Source organism: Suncus etruscus, chromosome X (genome assembly GCF_024139225.1).
Source record: "Suncus etruscus isolate mSunEtr1 chromosome X, mSunEtr1.pri.cur, whole genome shotgun sequence".
Lineage (NCBI taxonomy): Eukaryota > Metazoa > Chordata > Mammalia > Eulipotyphla > Soricidae > Suncus > Suncus etruscus.
Genome location: NC_064868.1, coordinates 99,510,642 through 99,530,597, shown reverse-complemented (window position 1 = coordinate 99,530,597; position 19,956 = coordinate 99,510,642). Strand labels below are relative to the sequence as shown.

General features: G+C 41.9%; 1 protein-coding gene across 2 annotated transcripts in view; it reads right to left on the bottom strand.

The window, feature by feature from the left end:
* Nucleotides 1–19,956, bottom strand: part of GPC3 (glypican 3) — a 439,048-nt gene that overhangs the window by 186,077 nt on the left and 233,015 nt on the right. For both annotated transcript variants that reach the window (XM_049766670.1, XM_049766671.1), the window contains one exon: nt 18,350–19,044. In XM_049766670.1, the coding sequence (XP_049622627.1) occupies nt 18,350–19,044 (695 nt within the window). The remainder of the gene's footprint in view (nt 1–18,349; nt 19,045–19,956) is intronic.

Here is a 19,956-nt window from a genome sequence, read left to right as displayed (position 1 = left end):
AAGAAGAGCCAAAGAATGGCAAGCGGAAACCAAAGTTGAAGGAATGGATGAGACACAAATCAGCGAGTATTCAAGCATTCATGAAAGTCTGAGGGTCAGATGAGTTCACTGGATTTGACTCTGGGCTTTAATTGGGTAGGTATGGAATGGAGTGACTAAGAACATTTAAAACATAAATTAGAAAATGGGGCCTCAAGATACAGTACACAGGGTGAAATCCTTGCCTTGCAAGCAAGAAAACCAGATTGATACTGAGAACCACATAGGATCCCCAGAGAACTACTCTAGTTTGATCCCTGGCACCATATATGGTCCCTGAAGCACCTCCAGGAGTGATCCTTGAGCACAGAGCCAGGAGGAGTAAGCCTTGAGTGTGCCAGATGTGATCAGGAACACCAAAATTTTAATAAAAATTAAAATAAAATTGAAAAGAAATTGGCAACTCTAATGAAGCAAGGTAGGAGCAATACAACAGTGGGTAAGGCGCAAGCCTCACATACACTAGATCAGGGTTCAATCTCTGGCATCCCCTATGGTCCCACAAACCTGCCAGGTGTGACCCCTGAGTGCAGAGCCAAGAGTAACCCCTGAGAAGCATCAGGTATGGCTCCAAAACAAAACAACAACGATAATAAATGGAAGTGAAGAGACTGGGTATAAAAGCAGAAATAGAGCATATATTTTGCAGGGCTGAGTTCCTCAGTTCAGTCCCTCATCCTCAGAAGAAGGGGGGAATGATAAAGATAAAAAAGGGAAAAAACAGCAAAAGCAATAGGAGAACAAGCAATTTTCAAGTGACGAGAAACCTGACTCATCCTTGTGATGAGTCTAATCAGACAAAATGACAGATGGTAAGGCAGGGGTATATGTCCAGATGGTGCTACTCATCTCCTCATCTCCTCATATCCAGCCAAGAAAAAGAAGAAAAGGAAAAGAAAAAAAGCAAGAAGGAGAGTCTGGTAAATGGCATGCATCATCCAAACTAGCTCTAGGCAGCTCTTGTCTAGCAGGTGGTCTCTGGGTTCAGTTGTTTAGGGAGAAATATACACCCAAAAGACTGGGATCAAATATCCTCAATAGGAAAGAGCTGTTTGATTTTTGCCCAGTATTGTCTGCAGATTGAAAATGGTTTTCATAATCTGAAATATTAACTAGCCCCCACACATCAATTTTTGATAGCCGCAAATACGCTTAGAGGAGTAGTGGTATACACACTTTGTTCAGAAGAACACACTTTGTTCTGTTGGCTTATGCTGCCTATGGCATCTAGGAAGGGTAGTTAGTTATCTATGAAGAAAGTCAAATTAATAACTCAAGATGCATTCTTCTCCAGAGCAATTCCACACCAGGTAGCACATGGCTGATCCAGGTTCAATCCCTGGCGTCCCATATGGTCCCCTGAGCATGAATATAGGTTCAACTAAGTACCACATAAATGATCCTGTGTACAGAGCTAGGAGGAAGAGCTAAGCACTGCTAGGTATGCCCGCCAAAATACCCCCCCAAACTCCCTCCACTGCATTACTCCATCAGAAGAAGAGGAGTAATAATTCAAATCCCTAGAATCAGAAAGGTATTTTTCATTCATTTGAAAGGGAGAAGAGAGTGGGTAAGAAGGATAAAGGAGAATAGACCAGACAATACAAGGAATTAATAAAAGAATAGTAACAAAAATCGAGAAAACAAAAATGGGTCATAACATCTATTCATTTTTATCTGAACTCAGGTTTGATCCTTTAACAGTGGCAAGAGGTTCAGCATGATATGGCACAAGGCCCACTTCAACACCAAGGAACCATAAGCATAACCCAGTCATCTCTGTTCCTAAGGTTTTCCACAAAAAACTCCAGCAAAATAAACTACATGCAAAAAAATCCCCATCATAAATCTAGACAAGTGCACTGACTATTCTTCTAAGACGATAGTGAGCAGTTACAAAACATGTAGCCAACATGTTTTGCTTCTCTGGAAGTTGCTTGATGGAAACACCAAGGAAGAACATGATCAAGGCTCCCAGGAACAGGTGAGCAAGAGTTAGGACAATGGAACAGTGGCATAGAGTCGCACAGACTGAAGAGATTATAAGCTGTAGCAAGCTCTGAACACCAAGACTTGCATAGAGGGACTTCAAATTTATAGGAAAAGTGGAGAGTACTTAGAGCAAAGAACTCACTCTAATACAGCCACTCTAATAAAAGGGAAAGAGACATGTTTTGGACCAATTGCATCATTTTCTCAGTTTCCTGGGATCTGTGTGTTACTAGTTTCTAGTCTTTATCATAGATAATCAGTAAATATTTATCACTGAGGATGCTGTTAATGAAAGCAACCCAAAAATGAACACTCCTTTGCAAGGGGGCGATCTAGGAAGTAAAGATCACTATGTCTCATGGCATATGTACCAGACCATGTTCTATGTGATATTTTATGTTGCTTCTCAAATGTAGATGATATTGTTTGAGGCTTCAGTGCTAAGATATGTGGGGCATCACTGCTGATAGTCACAATAGTTTTAGGAAGTGACCTTCTTTTCTGTGCATAACACAGATGCAGCAACTAAGTTTCATGGAAATTAGACACTGCCCAGAGTCATGCTGATAACTGGCTAGCAAGCTGGAGAGCTGGAACAGGAAATAAGGCACTTGCCTTGCTCACAGCTGACCTCAGCACCACATAGGATCCCCCAAGCACCGCCATGCATGTGTGCTCCCTGAGCACAGATACATGAGTAAGTGGTGAACACTCTGAGGGATGGCCCCAAAACCAACCCAAGAAATTAACCAAAATTGGCAGGTCAGGGATTCACTTCCTAACTCCTAAAACTTATTCTTGCAACTCTATCACTTTCCTTCAAGTATTTGTCTCTTTGATATGTGCAGCACCAAGCCGCTCCCTTCCTATGCAGGATATGCACTCAATTAGAAAGTGTGTCTCTTAAAAATATCAATTGTGCTCTACAAAATGGATGTGTACTACCATTCATTACTCCTGGGATCTCCTAGTCTTGGGTCCATGGGACCAGAGCTGAGACAATTCTGAATGGAGCTTTTCACAGCACAGTTGTCTGACTCATGCAGTATTTCTTTTACAATGGTGTCATCACAGATGCAGAAGACATGAAGAGGAGGAAAGAGACTCCAAGACTGGATGAGCACAGATGCAGAAGGGAAATGTTTCCGCCTGTGTGACTCCCTCCCCCATAGGAACTGGCTCATTAACATCATGTTCAGGCTGAAATAACAGAACATATATTCTAGAGAATCTTTTTTTTTCAGACTTGTAATGGTGACTTAAATTATTTCTAATATTTTAATATGCTAGAAGTTTTCTAGAGTCAAGAACGCCCTACATTTGACATGAACTTGTTGAGGAGAGCAGGATAATTGATCATTTGATAAATCAAAAACTCACTGGCCACATAACTTTGACATTTGGAAATAGATTATCTTTTTCAAAGAAAAATATGTAACTGCCATATATATACATACACACATATAATATATAGTTTTTTGGTGCCACAATCAGCCTTGCTTAGAGATTACTCCTAGTTCTGTGCTCAGGGGTAACTTCTGGTGAGATCTGGGAATCCATATGCAATGCTGGTAATCAAACTAGGGTTACCCACATGCAAAGCAAGTGCCTTAAACTCTTTAGTATTTCTGTGGTCCCAAATGTTTTTAATTTGGAAGTTCGTAGGATCCCTCCCGGTGGTTTTTGTGCTATTCCTGACTTAGTGCTCTGAAGGCCATATATGGTGTCAGAAATTTGAATAAGGGACATGGCTGTAATAGCTACACACAAGACAAATGCCTTCCTGCTTATATAATCACATTTTAAAGAATTTTATGGACTTTTTTTTAGGATCTGGAGCAAGAGTACAGTGCAGAAGGTGCTTGTCTTGCACACTGCTGACTCAGGTTTGAATGCCGGTACCACATGTGGTTCCCAAGAGCCTCTCAGAAGTGATCCCTGAGAGGAGAGCATCAATGATTGTGGCCACCAAGCCCCCAAAATAATAATAATAAATAGAAGAATATTTTAAACCTACGATAATTACATGTTAGTGGGTCGATAGCCCTGATCCTTGGGATCCATACAGACTTAGAAAATTTTAACATGGATTTAATACGAATAATATCTAAAACTTTAATGAATACTTTAGTTAATACAAAGTATGTGACAAAGCTAAAAGAATGGCTAAACCCTGGGGCTTTCTCTTTTGTTTTATTTTAGAGGTTGCTTCCAGCAATGCTCTGGGGACTATGCAGTTCTAGGGATGGACTTCAGGTCTTCCACATAAGGAAAAATGCTCCAGTCCTCTAAGGCCCCAGCCCCTTTCATGCTATTCTTCTTTTATTCCCTTAATTTATTCCCTTAAATTATTCTTTTTTATTTTGGACCATACCCAGTGGTATTCAAGGTTTACTTCTGAGTCTGTGCTTAGGAATCACTCCTAGTAGTGCTTAGGAAACCCTCTGTGGTACCAGTGATTGAATCAGGGTCAGCCACATGCTAGGCAAAGGCCTCTGTCTTATGTCTCCAGCCCATTCATGCCATTCTTAGAGGCACGTGAAAAGAAAGAGGATGCGTAACAATTAAGAGAGCTGGTGAGAATACAAAGGATTAGCCAGCTTCCCAGCTTCCCATTCTGCCTTATGACCACCAACCAAGGCAGCTGGTGTCCACTAAAATAAAGCTTTAGACATTCTAGAATTAGAGAAGCCCTGGTGGAAAGTTGCTGGTCAGGAACTCCTGTAGTAGACAACAACAGACTCCTTCCAAGATGCCCTGCCTCAATTCTTTAATCTGAAAAATACTACTACTAATAAATAAGCATCTCCTGCCAGGACTATCCAAAACATTAAATGAGTTCATTCCCAGAAAGAGCTTAGAATGGCACGTGGCATGAAGCAAGAGGTCAGTGGGAACTTGCCCACTCTTACCTCCTTCACTGTCTTCACTATCCATATGAAGTTCATTTTTTTTTCTATCCTGTGGCCATACCAGGAACAGCCCCAAGATCAATATATTTCAGTCCCTGGATTGTGGTTCTTTTCACCCTATAATGATTTCAGAAGCACCAGCAGGCACCACACTTAACATCTTTTTCCTGAATCCCGTGCCACAGAAACTGACCTTCAGCCTTGATAAGGCTTTTGAAGAGCTTTCTGTCAATATATAATTTTACTAAGTGAAATGTAGTTATTTCTCAGGAGAGGGAATGCATTAGAAAAGCAGCAGAAACAGAAATGGGTTTCTTGTGCTGATTGAACCATATCAAACACCCATCGTTTTAAGTGCAGTGGAGGAGACAGTGAGCCAGGAGAGGTGATGGGTTTAGAAGAGTAGTGTTTGATCAGGAATGGAGGCACGGCAACTGGAGGAAAAGGGTGAATAATTTCTCTTTTATTTCTATGCTTTGGTTTGGGGTCCACACATAGAGGAGCTCAGGGGCTAATTCTGGCTTTTTCTCACGAGCGCCCCCTCGTGGTAGTCAGGGAATCATACATGGTGCCCGAGATGGAACCAGGGCACAAAGAACCTCATGCCTATCCTTCAAGCCAAAGTATTTCAATAGAGTTTAGAGGAAGTCCTGCACAAACAGTCTGCCCTTAATTCCCATCCTTGAACCCTGGCCTTGAACTTAGATCTGAGAACTTTTAAATGTCTGGAAGTGTCAGAGAAGCTCAGACCCAGAAAGCATTTGTCTTCTCTGATTTGAAATTTGACTTCAGGAGATTTAATGATCAAATGAGTCACAGCATTAGCTTCTCGATGAACATCAAAAGAGGGAGGATCATGTGTTAACTAAATAAGAATACCAAGTGGCTTGAAAATCATTTATGTAAATTTTTTTATTTGGGTTAAAAACAAAAGAGTGTATTATTAACGTCAAGCCTCATGGTTACATAGTTTATGAAGCTTATTTGTACTTGCCCTTATCTGATGGGCTCAATTTGTGGCTGAAAGTGTAAACACGATGGTTAGAATTACTGTCCCCTACATATAGGAACAAAATGAATTCTTTCCCCAAAGCTGAAAGGCTGACTGCCACACTGCCCATCAATGACAACAGAGAGCCTAAACATAATGGCTATTTCCTACTTGATGTCTTTGTGGCATTTTGGGTGGGATAAAAACAAGGGAAACTTATTTTGCTTTCCAAATATTCTTCAAAAAATTTTGACTTGGGATAAAATAAAAAAGACAGTCTCAACTATCCCCTCCCCCGCCATGAAATATGGAAGCAAACACTTCCTCAAGGGGCACTGTTAGCAAAGCCTTGTAGCTTCCAGCACTGCTTCCATTTGACTTCCACAGTAATTTATTTGAATGCCATGGTTAATATTTATATATGAATTGTTTTGTTCACTGTTTATAATATGCTTCTCCATTGTCATATTTGAAATGTTTTATCTAGAAATACCCCAGTGTTTCCTTCTGTGAGATCTGTTTTCTTGTTCTATTGTAATTTATAAAAAAAAACAGTCACACATTTGAAAAGCCTTGTAAAAGATTAACCCAGGTTCAATCCCCGGCATTGGGTACGGTCCCCCAAGTATCACCAGGAGTGATCCTAAATGTAGAGCCAAGAATAATCCCTGAGCATCACCAGGTATGGCCCCAAAGTAAAAAAAAAAATAAGTCACCCCATTGCAAGTGTGCAATGTACCGAATTTTACAACATGGACTAAGTTGCAGCACCAACTGACACTGCCTTTAGAGGTCTTGGACTCACACCAATGTGGCTTCTGACATAGCTGAGGCATTTCATGAACCCTCTTCCCCACTAGGGCATTTGCAAAGGGCATTCAGAAATCTGTCCTTTCACCAAAAAAGATGATCTTATGCTAGTCAATTTGAGGAGCTAGGGATGCGATTCTGCCCAGGCTCTGTGGTGCCATGTATAACCAGGGCTTCCCTAGCAGTGCTCCAGGTACACCATGATGCCAGGAATCAAACCCAGATCAGGTACATGCAAGTCAAGAATGAACTCCTCAGTCCCTGTTTACAATTATTTAATTTGGGGTATAAGGGATTGTTTTTTGTTTGGGGGAGGACTCAAAAACCAATGATGAACCAATAAGAGCAATGAACTTTACTGAAATTTCATTGCTGGCTCTGTGCATTGGGATCAAACCTGGCTCAGCCACAAGGGAGATGGTAAAAGGGAGTCTGTTGTGTATGTAAATATTTCAACGGGATTATTATGTTACTGACCCTCCCCTGATTGGTGATTGTGCCCTACCCTAGGATGTAACCTGGCATTCTGCTCCCACCATTGGGTGGTACCTGATCCCACCATGGGGTGGTACCTGATTCTGGGAAATAAAAGCAAGCATCTGTGGAAGGTGAAAGGCTTTTTGGCTGGAACTGATGCTGAGGCTTTGAGCTTCAGTCTTGTCCACCAAATAAAGCTAATATTTTCACAAGCCTGACTGTCTGCTAGCTGTTTACCCGCCACTTCACCTCAGAACCGCCGGCTGAACAGGGTGGCAGACGCGTGCTCCGAGCTGGAGGGGAAAGACCTCATCCTCCATCCCTCCATCAGTCAACCCAATCAAGGGCTGATTTTCAACAGGAGTCAAAGCTAGTTTACTAGAGAGGGATTCTCTAGTTGCTAGAGAATGATGTAGCACTAGAAGGGCCCAGAGATCACCCTTGGTGGTGCTCAGAAAACTGTGTGATGATGGGAATGAAACTCAGCATCCTAGAAGCAAGGCCTGGGTCCAGACCTCTGGGCATTCTCTCTCTCTTCAGCCCTTTTTAAGAAAATCCTGGACTTATGCAGCATTCTAAATATAATCTGGGGGCTAATGAATTTTCCAATTCAGTAGTCATGGATAAGCATCTGGTTTCTACCCCCAGACAGTCAGATGCTTTCCCTTAGAAGCACAATTAAGAAAAAGAAAACTGGAGGGCCAGAGAAAAATATACCATTTGTAAGGCACTTGGCTTGCATCTGGCTGACTCAGGTTCAATCCCAGGCATCCTATATGGTCCCCAGAGTACTGTCAGGAATAACTCCTGAATAAAGAGCCAGGAGTAACCCCTGAGTATTTCCAGGTGTGCCCTCCATGAAAAAAGAAAAGAGACAGAGAAAACAGGATCAGAGAGATATTACAGCAGGTAAAATGCTTGCCTTGTATGAATCCAAGCAGGGTTCGACCCCCAGTATAGCATAAGGTGTCCTGAGAACAGCCAGTGATCCCTGAGCACAGAACAAGTAGTAAGCTCTGAGCACTGCTGGAGAAACCAAAAAAGACAGGAAAGGAAAACCAAAAAGAAAAATAGATAACTGCATTGGACCACAGAGCCTCCAGCCTGAATAAGGGGGGAGGTGACAGAGCCCCCAAGCAGAACAAGAGAGGAACTGCTGCAGCCCCAAAGGGCTGTTGACTCCAACCAGTAGCAACTGGAAGGTGGCTTTTTCACAATTTCTTTTTAGTCTGTGAAGAGCTGGGTCAGTGCCATGGCTTCCCATCTCCGGGTGAGCCTTCTGCCACCCTCAACAGATGGCAAAGAGCCTTCTGGCCAGCCAGTGAGGGCTGAGTCAAATGTCTTCTACCATCTAATCCCTGCCTAAGCATCCAGAATATTAGAACTTGAGAGCTTTTTGCAGTCATTCACAGTGAGGGACCCTAACTATGTTATAGGACCATTTCCCATGGACTGCAGATGCTTCTGTGCTAATAAACAAACAGAAGCACTGAATGCCTTTTGTTCATGATGATCTTTTTGGGGGGCAGGTGGATAGAGAAAGGTTGCATATATCTAACAGTGCCCATGGGCTATCTCTGGCTCTGTACTCAAGAGTGTCCCCAACACTGCAATATTCAGGGACCCTATTAGTCCAGGGAATCAAACTAGGGTCTGCCATATGCAAGGAGAGTGCCTTATTCTCTGTATTATCTCTTGAGCTTCTAGTCCAGGCTATCTTTTCCAAGTCTCTCTTGATATATAATGGTCTACACTTCCTTCAGGAAAATAGTAGGCAAGCTGAATGTCTGTTTGAAAGGTTCTAAGTACAATAATAGTTGGAAATAATCCCTCTGGACAAGAACGGGGAATTGAAAGGAAATAAAGTGGTATGTATGATACTTCTTAAGTAGCAGTATTACAAACCATGGCACCAAAAGAGAAGGACAAAAGTGGGAAGAAAAGTGTTTGCCATAGAGGCAGGCTGGGGGGAGAAGTGGGAGAGTAACTGGGGAAATTGGTGGCAGGAAATGAACACTGGTGAAGGGATGGATGTTGGAACATTGTATGACTGAAACTTAATCATCCATAACTTTTGGGTCGAAGCAGTGGTGCAGCGGTAGGGCATTTGCCTTGCATGTGGCTGACCTAGGACGGACCAAATTTGATCCCTGGTGTCCCATATGGTTCCACAAGCCAGGAGCAATTTCTGAGTGCATTGCCAGAAGTAACCCCTGAGTGTCACCAGGTGTGACCCAAAAACTAAAAAAGAAAAAGAAAACTATCTACAACTTTTAACTCTGTGTCGCTTGGTGATCCCTGGCACAATAAAGACCCTCTCGTCATTCAGCTGGTAAATACTGATACTAGCGTGTACCCAAAGCTGACTGTAGTCAAGTGGGGCTCAAATATCTGGCCCAAGAACTGTTGCTCTAACTACAGAGATTTTTGGAGAAATAAATCGTCCTTCCTCTCTGAGCTGGGCATCTCAAATCTTGAACCTACATATACAGAACTGTGATTGGCTCTCAGAGAAGTTTGCAATTTGGTTGAAATTTTCAGCCCGTTCATGTTCCTAGAGGCCAAATGCCTGCAATCTCAGTTCTATAGACTCTAGAAGAGAAAAATGCCTTTTTCCCAACTCAGAACATACCAACAACCAGAAATCATAATTTGGGAATCACACAACTGGTAAACAGGCCAGAAAGGTCTGGCCAAAGGAAACACCAAGATCGAGTCCTGAAAAGCCTATTTTTGTAAAATCAACCATGGAATGTACATCATATCATAAGCAAGCATTAGAGTAGCTACCTTTGTGTGTTTTTTTTACTTGAAATATGCCCTGAAATTAATATTTGATGCCTCAAATATGATACACTTACAGAAACTATATTCTTCTTGTCAACAAATAGGGGATCAAAATGAACACTAGAGAGGGGGCAGGGATGAAGCTCAGAGAGACATCATGTGCTTTGCAAGATTGATGTCCAGTGCAAAATCTCCAGCATGAAAAAAAATTTTTTTTGGTTTTTTGGGTCACACTCGGCAGTGCTCAGGGGCCACTCCTGGCTCTACACTCAGAAATTGCCCCTGGCAGGCTCGGAGGACCATATCGGATGCTGGGATTCAAACCACTGTCCTTCCCCATGCAAGGCAAACACCTTACCATGAAGATACCTTCATGCTATCTCTCCAGCCCCCAGCATGAAAAAATTTCATATTGAGGGGCCAGAACGATAGTACAACAGGTTGAGTACTTGTACATACTGGACCCAAGTTCAACCACCAGCATCCCATATGGTTTCCTAAACTCACGGGGAGTGATCCCTGAGCACAGAGCCATGAGTAACTCTGGAGTATAGCCTGGTATGGCTCAAAAAACAGAACAAAGAAAAAGAATAGCAGTTATGGGAGATCTAATAATGCAATGCTATCTGCAAAAAAATAAATATATATATATTAATAATTTGCACTGAAATTAAACCATATATGGAACCAGAAAATTATGACCAGGATCAAATTCAAACCTAGAATCATGGGGTCTACTATCCAGGTTACTCCAAGTGTTCTCAGTTCCACATTGACAGGCCAACACATTAGCTGTCTAGCCTGTTGGGTCAAATACTACCAGAAATGGTCTCTCAATCTCCCAAACTCTTTTGGGCAGGCTGTTTTCCCAAATGAAACCATATGGTTCCTTAAAAAGGGGGAAAATCACTCAAGTTATTTTTTATTGTGAGTATAAAAAGAATGGCAAGTGGTCGACCCTTTGCCTTTCTTAGTGAAGATCAAGTTGCTTGGCACAATTCTAGAGATGGGCCGGCAGGAACTAATTAGATCATGAACCAATGCTTTGTTTTTGTCAATTGGAAAAAAAGATGCTACTGCAAACAGATTGTATAAATTTGGACTGAGAAATCCTATCTGCGACTGAAAGGAAAAAGTTCGCAAATGATGGCATGAGGAGGAAAAGAGTGGCTTTCTGACACCTGAGAAATAACTTCAGCCAGCAGAAGCAGAGAGCAACGAAAGGCTAATCTGGGAAATTCTGATGATTTCCAGTCACTCATACAGACAGCAGAGAGAAGAATGTGATAGAGTGAATTATTATTGAGAACCAACAAAGAATCTTCCCCCAGAGCTTCCGAGCACACATAAATAAATACTGACTTCACTTCAGAAACTAGTGGAGAAAATGAACAGACTTGGAGAGCAGTGGTTGTTCACTTCTCAGAAGGTAATGTTATTACTAAGGAAACTTCGTCAGAGAGACGATAAACCAGAAAAGATCAGGAATCAGAGGGAGATGGATTTAGAATATGATAAACAAGAAAAAACCAGGAATCACAGGCAGATGGATCTAAAAAACAATAAAGCAGGAAAGATAAGGAATCAGGGCAGATGGATTTAAAAACTATATGATGGGAAGCTGGAGTGATAGTACAGGGGGTAGGGTGCTTGTCTTGCACACAGCCAACATGGTTTCTATTCCCAGTGCCACAAAGGTTTCCCCATGTTCTGCCAGGAATAATGCTTGAGCACAGAGAAGAAATCAGCCCTGAGTACCATCTGTTATGGCTCCCCAACTAAAAGCAAACAAAGAAAAAGAGTAATACACCAGAGTAATATAGGTAGGCCTTGCATATAGCTAATGTGTATTTGATCCTGGAGCTCCATTGGATCTCCAGAACACTATCAGGAGTGATTCTTGAGTGCAGAGCTTGGAGTATTTATCCTGAAAACCACCAGGTGTGCTCCAAAACTCTTCCAAGAGAGATTTTGATCAAATAATATGTTGAGCTGGAGATAAAGTAGAGAAATTAAACTCTTTATTTGCAAACAGCTAACTCTGCTTCTCTCTTATATCTTCTATTGCTTGAACTACATATGATTCCCCAAGCAGTTAGGGGGTACTCTAACTGGAGTAGTACCTGAGCCCTGCTAGCTGTGACTCAAAAAACAAACAAACAAAATTGGTTGAATAGAGAGTTTCCAAACATTGAAACTGGAAGATATCATATTCATCACTCATGGTGCTGCACAGACAGACCCTCGCAGCCATCTAATTGGGTGACTGGGTTTTCCATCACCAGCACTAAACATTCTCTTTTCTCTGTTAAACTCCTCTGTGCCTTTAAGCATTTTGAGGATGGAAACTCGTGCCTTTTAGTACTTCACCGGGAAATGCTATAGCAAAAGTCTCCAAGGAGGAAGAATGAATTCAAAACTTGATTGTGCAGCTGGAAAAACAGGAGAGGGTAATACAGGATATTAAATAATACAATAAAAATCTACTTCGCTTGTGTTCTGGGAATGATGATTCTGGGGAGTAGAGAGACGAACAATTTGAGAGTACAATAAAGAACATGGTTAAGAGCTTGAGCTCTGGACTTGGATCCAGCTCTGAATCCAAGCTCGGCTACTTGCTAGCCAAATGATCTCTGAGGTCAGGACAAAGCCAAAATCCATCTTTCTAGTCCCATCCCATGAGCTCTGTCATGGTTTTTCCACAATAAGATGCTGGAGAAATATGCCTGGAAATGACCCCTCAATGGGAGTGCTACAGTGAGGACTGTAACAATAAAGAAAGAAAAAGATGAGATGGAAGGGATGGAAAACGCAGTGCATTGGACAATATCCAAGGGCACAGTCTTTTATCACAAGATGAAAAATTTGAACCACTGAGCCAACCAAGAAAGTCCATGAGCATTAATGGAATAAAATATAAGTGTAGGAGATGAAGAAATAGTACAGGGGTTTATATCCTTGTCTTGCATACACCCACCCCTGGTTCAATTCCTGGCGCCACCTCTGATGTATGCTCCCTCAGTATCTCACATGTTTGCTTGCATGTGTGCATCTGAATTTTACTAAGATTGACATCCTGAGACAGTGGTGAGTTTAAGTTCACTACGTTTTTTGCAAAATCCTGAAGGAGATTTTAGTGTAACAGTCTGGGAGAATCTATTGGAAGAGAAATTTATAGAATAGGAAGAACAGTAGATGAGAGTAGCCAAAGACTCTAAGTTCTATTGTTGAATCTTTCATGAATTATAGAATTTTTGGAATGCCTCCCTGAACTTTCTTTCTGCCTGGTTTTTCTTTTTGATTTTTCTGGTGCACATTTCTCCTGGGTACCTGCCATAGACATTGCAACTGTGCCACATCTCCAGCCCTTGAACTTTCTTTCTTCATTTGCAAATCAATGATAGCAGAGGAGTTAATCTCTCATAGTTACTTTGAACATTCATATTCTTGTAAAATGTTCACTAGGGAGGAATTGATTCAGTTACATGTCTGTCTGTCAATTATAGTGGCATACTCAAGACTTATGAGCTATGTCTTGGTGCCAGGAGTGTAACTCAGTGGTAGGACACTTGCCTTATATTTGTGAGGCCCTGTGTTTGATCCCCAGCACAGTCATTAAAGTTTAAAAATAGTGCAGGAGAGAAAATACAGTGGATAGTGGACTTGTCTTGCATGCACACGGCCAACATAAGTTTGACCCCCAAACCCTGTATACAACACTGACAGGAGAAAGCCCTGAACACAGAGCCAGAAATAAGTCCTAAGTATCACTGAGTGTGGCCCCTAACACTACATATACAAAAGAAGTAAGACCTGTGTAGGAGTGGACAGTCAGCACCTGGTGAAATGCATGCATATACAACTCAGATACTTAATACATACCAAATACACCTTCATATCTAGAATATATAATTCACTGAAAGTTTTCTGCCTTATTTTTTGAGATACGTAATATCCTTGGAGGCAAAATAAATGTTTGCGGAAGAAATTATGAAGCTTCCAAGTGACCAGTATCAGATGCAGTCTTTATAGTTGATTTTAATGGCCTTGGGGATGAAACCCAGAGTAACACTCATGCATGGAAAGTGTTATACTGCTGAGCTTCATGCCAGATCCCATATGAAGTCCTAAGACACTCCCATGCCTTGTTTGTTTTTCCCAGGTTTTTTAGTGACACATCAAGGTTGACAATAATAGTAATGTCCTAGTTTTAGGCTACACCTCCCACTAAATTTTCAATATCCCTCCTACATGGCTCCCAGTTTATTTCCCCTCATGAGCAACCTTACAGTTTTGATGGCAACATCTCAGTGTGGTTCCATTGCATAGTGCTCTGTTTTTCATGTTTGTGTTTCTAGTTTCTCTCTGACTAAAGAAGCCATATACCCCCCCAACTCTTCAGCTTTGTTGCCTGGCCCAGGGTGACCCTCTGTCAATATCAAGTGCACAAATCTATGAAACTATCAACTTCTGGTCTTCATTACAAAAGCTGATAATTCACAAGTTCTTGAGTTCTGGGAGTTTGAATTTTTACAAAAGGCCCTAGAGTTTAGCCTCCAATGATAAAGCATTCCAGGGAATAATTAGCCACTAAAAAGCCCATGATTAGTAGATAGGGAGTGTATGTTACTATATCTTTATAATTGTTTTGAGATCAATGTAAACTACAAGGTATGTAACTATTTTTTATTGGGGGATACAACCAACTGTGTTTGGGGGTTACTATTTTATCTGTGCCCAGGGATCACTCCAGGCAGGGATCAAGAACCAGTCCCCATATGTCATGCTAGTGCTTGGACCCAGATCAGATGTGTGCAAAGCAAGTGTCTTAGGTGCTGTACTATCACTCTAGCTCTCAATTTCTGTTACTTTTGACTAGAAATTCTTCTCAGCAAATATGTTTGAAATGAGTGACACTGTGAATAGCAGCAATTAAATACCCTCCCTTAGGAGCTATACTGGGATTGTCACATTATGTTCTTTTTCCTTTTCCAATAATCCAACCACCAAACATGGCTTTTGCACTTATGGAGTTCCATACTGTCATGCTGGTGCAGCAATGGATGTGAATTAAGCCAAAACAAGTGTGACTCACCAATGGTAGGCACTGGCATCACTGCAAAATAGCCAATCCCACCTCCCCATGTTGAGGAAGCAAAGGGTTAGAGAACACAGCAGTATACTGTGGCTAGAGTAATAGTTGGTTATATTGGATGCAACCAACCTAGATTCAATCCATAGCATCCCATATGATCTCTGAGCCGACTAGGAGTGATCCCTGAGCCAAGAGAAAGTGATCCCTGAGTGAAAGGTAAGGTTTGAGCTCCAATGAATATTGCCCCAGAACAAAATCAAACTAACAAAAACAAACAAACAAAAAAAAAGTAAAGTGCACTCATTAATCAAGTTAACCAAGCCAAACATGTTACGCTTTGAATTCCAGTTCCACACACAGTCCCTGTATAGCTTAAAGATGTTGGATACACTTATGTGACCAGCAAAGTCACTGGAACACAGCACCTCAATCACATTAAGAAATGATACAACCAAAAGAAAATGTTTAGGGACCGGGTGGTGGCGCCAAAGGTAAGGTGCCTGCCTTGCCTGCGCTAGCCTTGGACGGACCGCGGTTCCATTCCCCGGTGCCCCATATGGTCCCCCAAGCCAGGAACAACTTCTGAGCACATAGCCAGGAGTAACCCCTGAGCGTTACCGGGTGTGGCCCAAAAACCAAAAAAAAAAAAAAAAAAAAGAAATGATACAACTGACCCTCAAATGACTTGTTTTGAACTGCCTGGGTTCTTTCATATGTGGCTACTTTTGCATCTGGGCTCTGTAAACATAGATTGAGCCAATCAGGGATACATGTTGGTTGTATGCATCGATGTGAAACTCGTGTATGCAGAAAGTTGACTCAAAGTTATGAGACTACATGTTCTATTCTTTGAAGCATACCCCACTGGCTTTGTACTCAATAATCACTCCTGCAGACAGTGGGAAGACCATATGCAATGCTGAGGTTTGAATCCAGTTCTACTATGTGCAAGGTAAGCACTTGGCTTGCTGCATAATTTCTCTAGCCCTAAGACAATTTGTAACTGTGGGGACATTGGTGCTCCCAGCCATCTCCTCCATTGAATTGTTCAAATATCAACAGTACTAGTTCTTTGTTTTGAGGACAGGGGCTGGGCCACACCAGGGGTACATGGGGGCTATTCTTGACTCCAGGGTCACTCCTGGTGGTGCTGGGGTCCCTATGTGGTATGAGGTTTTGAATCAGAGTGTGCCACATGCAATGCAAACTCCATACTCCCTGTACTATCTCTCTAGCCCCAAACTGGACTGTGTTGCCAACACTTTCTACAGAGCTCGTAGCATTTGGTAATGAGTCACTACCCAGTGGGATCTGGCTGGAAGGTCTTGCTTCTCTATCTTGTTCTCCATGACAAAGCAGGTAGATTCTACTGTCTTAAGCAGGTACATTCTGCCTTGGCAGCTACAATATTACAGTGTCTATGTGCAAACAAGTGGCCTGAGGTCTCACTCACAGAATAGTTGCCGCCCCTTGGCCTATCCCATGAGGACAACACTGATCTCAGCAAGGCTGCCACAGCAACTGCTGGGACACATGGCTGCTTTGCTGTGCTTGTGCAGGGTTCATTAGTGACTGTGGGTTGGGTCCCCAGGGTTTCAAGTCATTACTCCAAACATGATATGCATGATTAAATCCCAAGAGGGAAATCAAAATCAGAAAAATTGGTGACAGGCTAATTAAAAGGAGCCTGGAACAATTTCTGAATCGTGGCTTTTGCACTAATTAAACCTGGGCATGTTGCTGCTTCACTGAGCTTCCCTATCCTCATTTAGTAAGTGGAGATTTCAGTGCCTCCCATATAAAGTCCTCACAAGGATGCTTGTAAACAACCAGAATGGCAATCATAGCTAGTGTTGGCAAAAATATCAGACATATGCTAAGTGCTTGAAGACATGTCATTTCCTATTTTTTTATGTTTTAAAAATCAGAAAAAAAGAGATGCATAAAGAAAATTCTATAGCAGGTGGGGTGTTTAGCTAGCACACAATTGACCCAGGTTCAAATTATGGTCCCCTGATCACTGCCAGGAGTGATTCCTGAGTGCAGAAAAAAGAATAACCCCTAAGCATCATTCTATGTGTGGACCAAACACCAAAAACTAAAAAAAGGGAAGAAAGAAAAGTATTTAACTAAGGACTGACAATAAGCAAGCAAGCAGAGTTATTACCGATTATGGGGGCAGTGGAATGTTGGGCACTTCTAGCTGTGCCCAGAGCCTGCTCCTAGCTCTGTGATGAGGAGAATAGGCATTGTTAGGGATTGAGCCTGGATCAATTGTGTATAATGCAAGCACTCTATATGCTGTACTATCTCTTATGCCTGGAATTAGAATTAGAGGAGGATTTATGAATACATAAATTTTAATGATTTTTGGACCACATCCAGCTGTGCTCAGAGCTTACTGCTGGCTCAGTGCTCAGGAAGCACTTTTAGTGGGGCTTAGGGATTTGGAGATCCAAGCTGGGTCAGCTGCATTACACGTCAAATGCTCTAACCATGGTACTATATGTCTTAGGCCCTGATGTTAAAGTGAAAGCAGGATTTATAACTAAAATTTTTTGCTTCATTCTGTTTTATTTAAGTCCATAACTTGTTATGCTCTGTGCTCAGGGATCACTTCTGGCTAGGGTTTTAAACCATATGGGGTGTTGGGGAATGAACCTGAGATGGCTACATGCAAGATTACTGCCCTACCCACTGCTTAATCTCTTGTTCCAGTACAACGCCATTCTATATTTTTTTTAACTTTTGGGCCACACCCAGTGATACTTTTGGGTTACTCCTTGCTGCAGAGCTCAGAACTCTCAGAAGTCTCAGTGACTCAGAAGTCACTCTTGGTGATGTTGAGGGTACCATATGAGATGTTGGGGATTGAACCTCAGTTGGCTGCATGCAAGGCGACCCCCTTAACCACTTACTGTCTCACCAAGTCCCTAACAATGCCTTCTTAACAATAATGTCCACTTCTATGAGATCAGTGAAAGCAATATTTCTCAACATTTTTTTGGCCTTGGCTGCATTTCAACCTTTTTTCCTTCCAGTAGCTCCAAACCTACCTGCTGGCTCCCAGTTTCCTGCCATGCCTCACCATGTTTGCAATGAGGGGTTACCTATAACCTTGAAAAATATTCTTGGAGAAGAAGCACTGGTTTTGGCCAGCAATCATTCCTGCCAATTATCTGATCTTTACTAACTTCTCCCCAGCAGCACCTACCCACAGCAGGAGACCCCTTTTTTGGTACTCACGGTAGTGGTGAGCTTTCCTCCATTCTTCTGGACATACTGAATAGAATCGTGGATTGTTGAAAAGAGGCCAAGCAGCACATTTTCCATGTCGTAGATTCTGTACATGCCGTTCACCAGTTCTTCGAGGGACAGAATGTATTCTCGCCAGTACTTGTCAATTTCCACCACGCCTGCCATGCAGCCTTGCATCACCACATTGCAGTAGCCACCGCAAGGTTTCACCATCATCAGTCCCTGGCAGTAGGAGCAATACCACATTCTGGTGAGCATCCGGCCACAGTCCTTGCTGAATTTCAGGTGATCAGTGGTATTGATCACTTCGATGCCCAGATTCAGCGCCTGCAGGAAGATCCTGGTGACTTGCAATGACTTGGAAACCTGGGTCATGATAAGCTTAGGGAAATTGCCAAACACTTTCAGGTCTCGTCTGGCTCCGCGGAGGCACTCGTTAATGTCTAAGGCAGATTCAGGTAGGCCGGGGTTCATGAGCTGTGTATAGATGACTGGAAACAGGCTATCAAACAATTCATTGACCATGTCATCCACGTTGATATCAGAACCCAGGATGTAGAGTGACACATCGGTGAAAAACTCTCCTACGAACTCAAAAGCTTGCGGTGTCAGGCTTGGATAATTGTTCTTGAACATTGCATTGGTGTAGTTCTTCGCATGGCGCACTACGATTTCAAAAGCCTCTGGAAAAGAAGAGAGAAATGCACACACATCAACACATTGAAATTCAAGTACAAGTGAAGTTGCAATTTCTGTTGTGGCAATGATGAAAGTTCTGTTGCCTTCCATAGTGACATCATATTCGTGTCAAGCATTGTTGTTACTCTTGCAAGTTTTGGGTGTCTGTAAATCCAAATTTCCTTCTGATCATGAAGTCCAAATGAAGCACACATAAATTCTTAAACACACAAATTATATTCAAATGAGAAAAGTCAGGATTCAGTTAACACTTTGACCTCTTGTAAAAATATTGATTCAATATTGGCTCCATGAGAAGTTATTTCTCTTTCTTGCATGGATTTATTCAGGAAGAAAGACACTGTATTTCAAAACATTTCATTTTTCGACAGAGAAATATTTGACCATAGACCATATATAATATCAGCTCACATAACAATTTAAGCTTGTTCAGCCCTGGAGGAGAGGCAATTTCTTAGCCAAGGAATAAAAGTTATCACAAATTGAATCATTTGGGGTAGATTTTCTCCAGATAACTTTAAAGAGAACTCTCCAGCAGATTGCCAGACAGGAAATGGAATTTATCCCCTACATGGGTATCTGGATGGAAAGAACATTCCATGTATTCATCTATATATTTGGTGCTGAAAATAATACCTCTGGTTTTTGCAACCTGAACATCTGGAAAGATAACTTTTAAGTTTCCTTGCTTAAGTTCAATTAACACATGTCTTAAAAGCCTTCTCTACTCTCCAAAGACTCCCAATATACAATTATATCTATTGCCCCCATGCCAAGCCATAGCCCCAACCAGTGCCATTGATCAGAAAGAGAAAGTCATAATGCCGCTGTTTCATTTTCTTCCAACTGAAACAATTCACTCACACATGACCCTAAAGAAGCCAAGTTGTCCATTT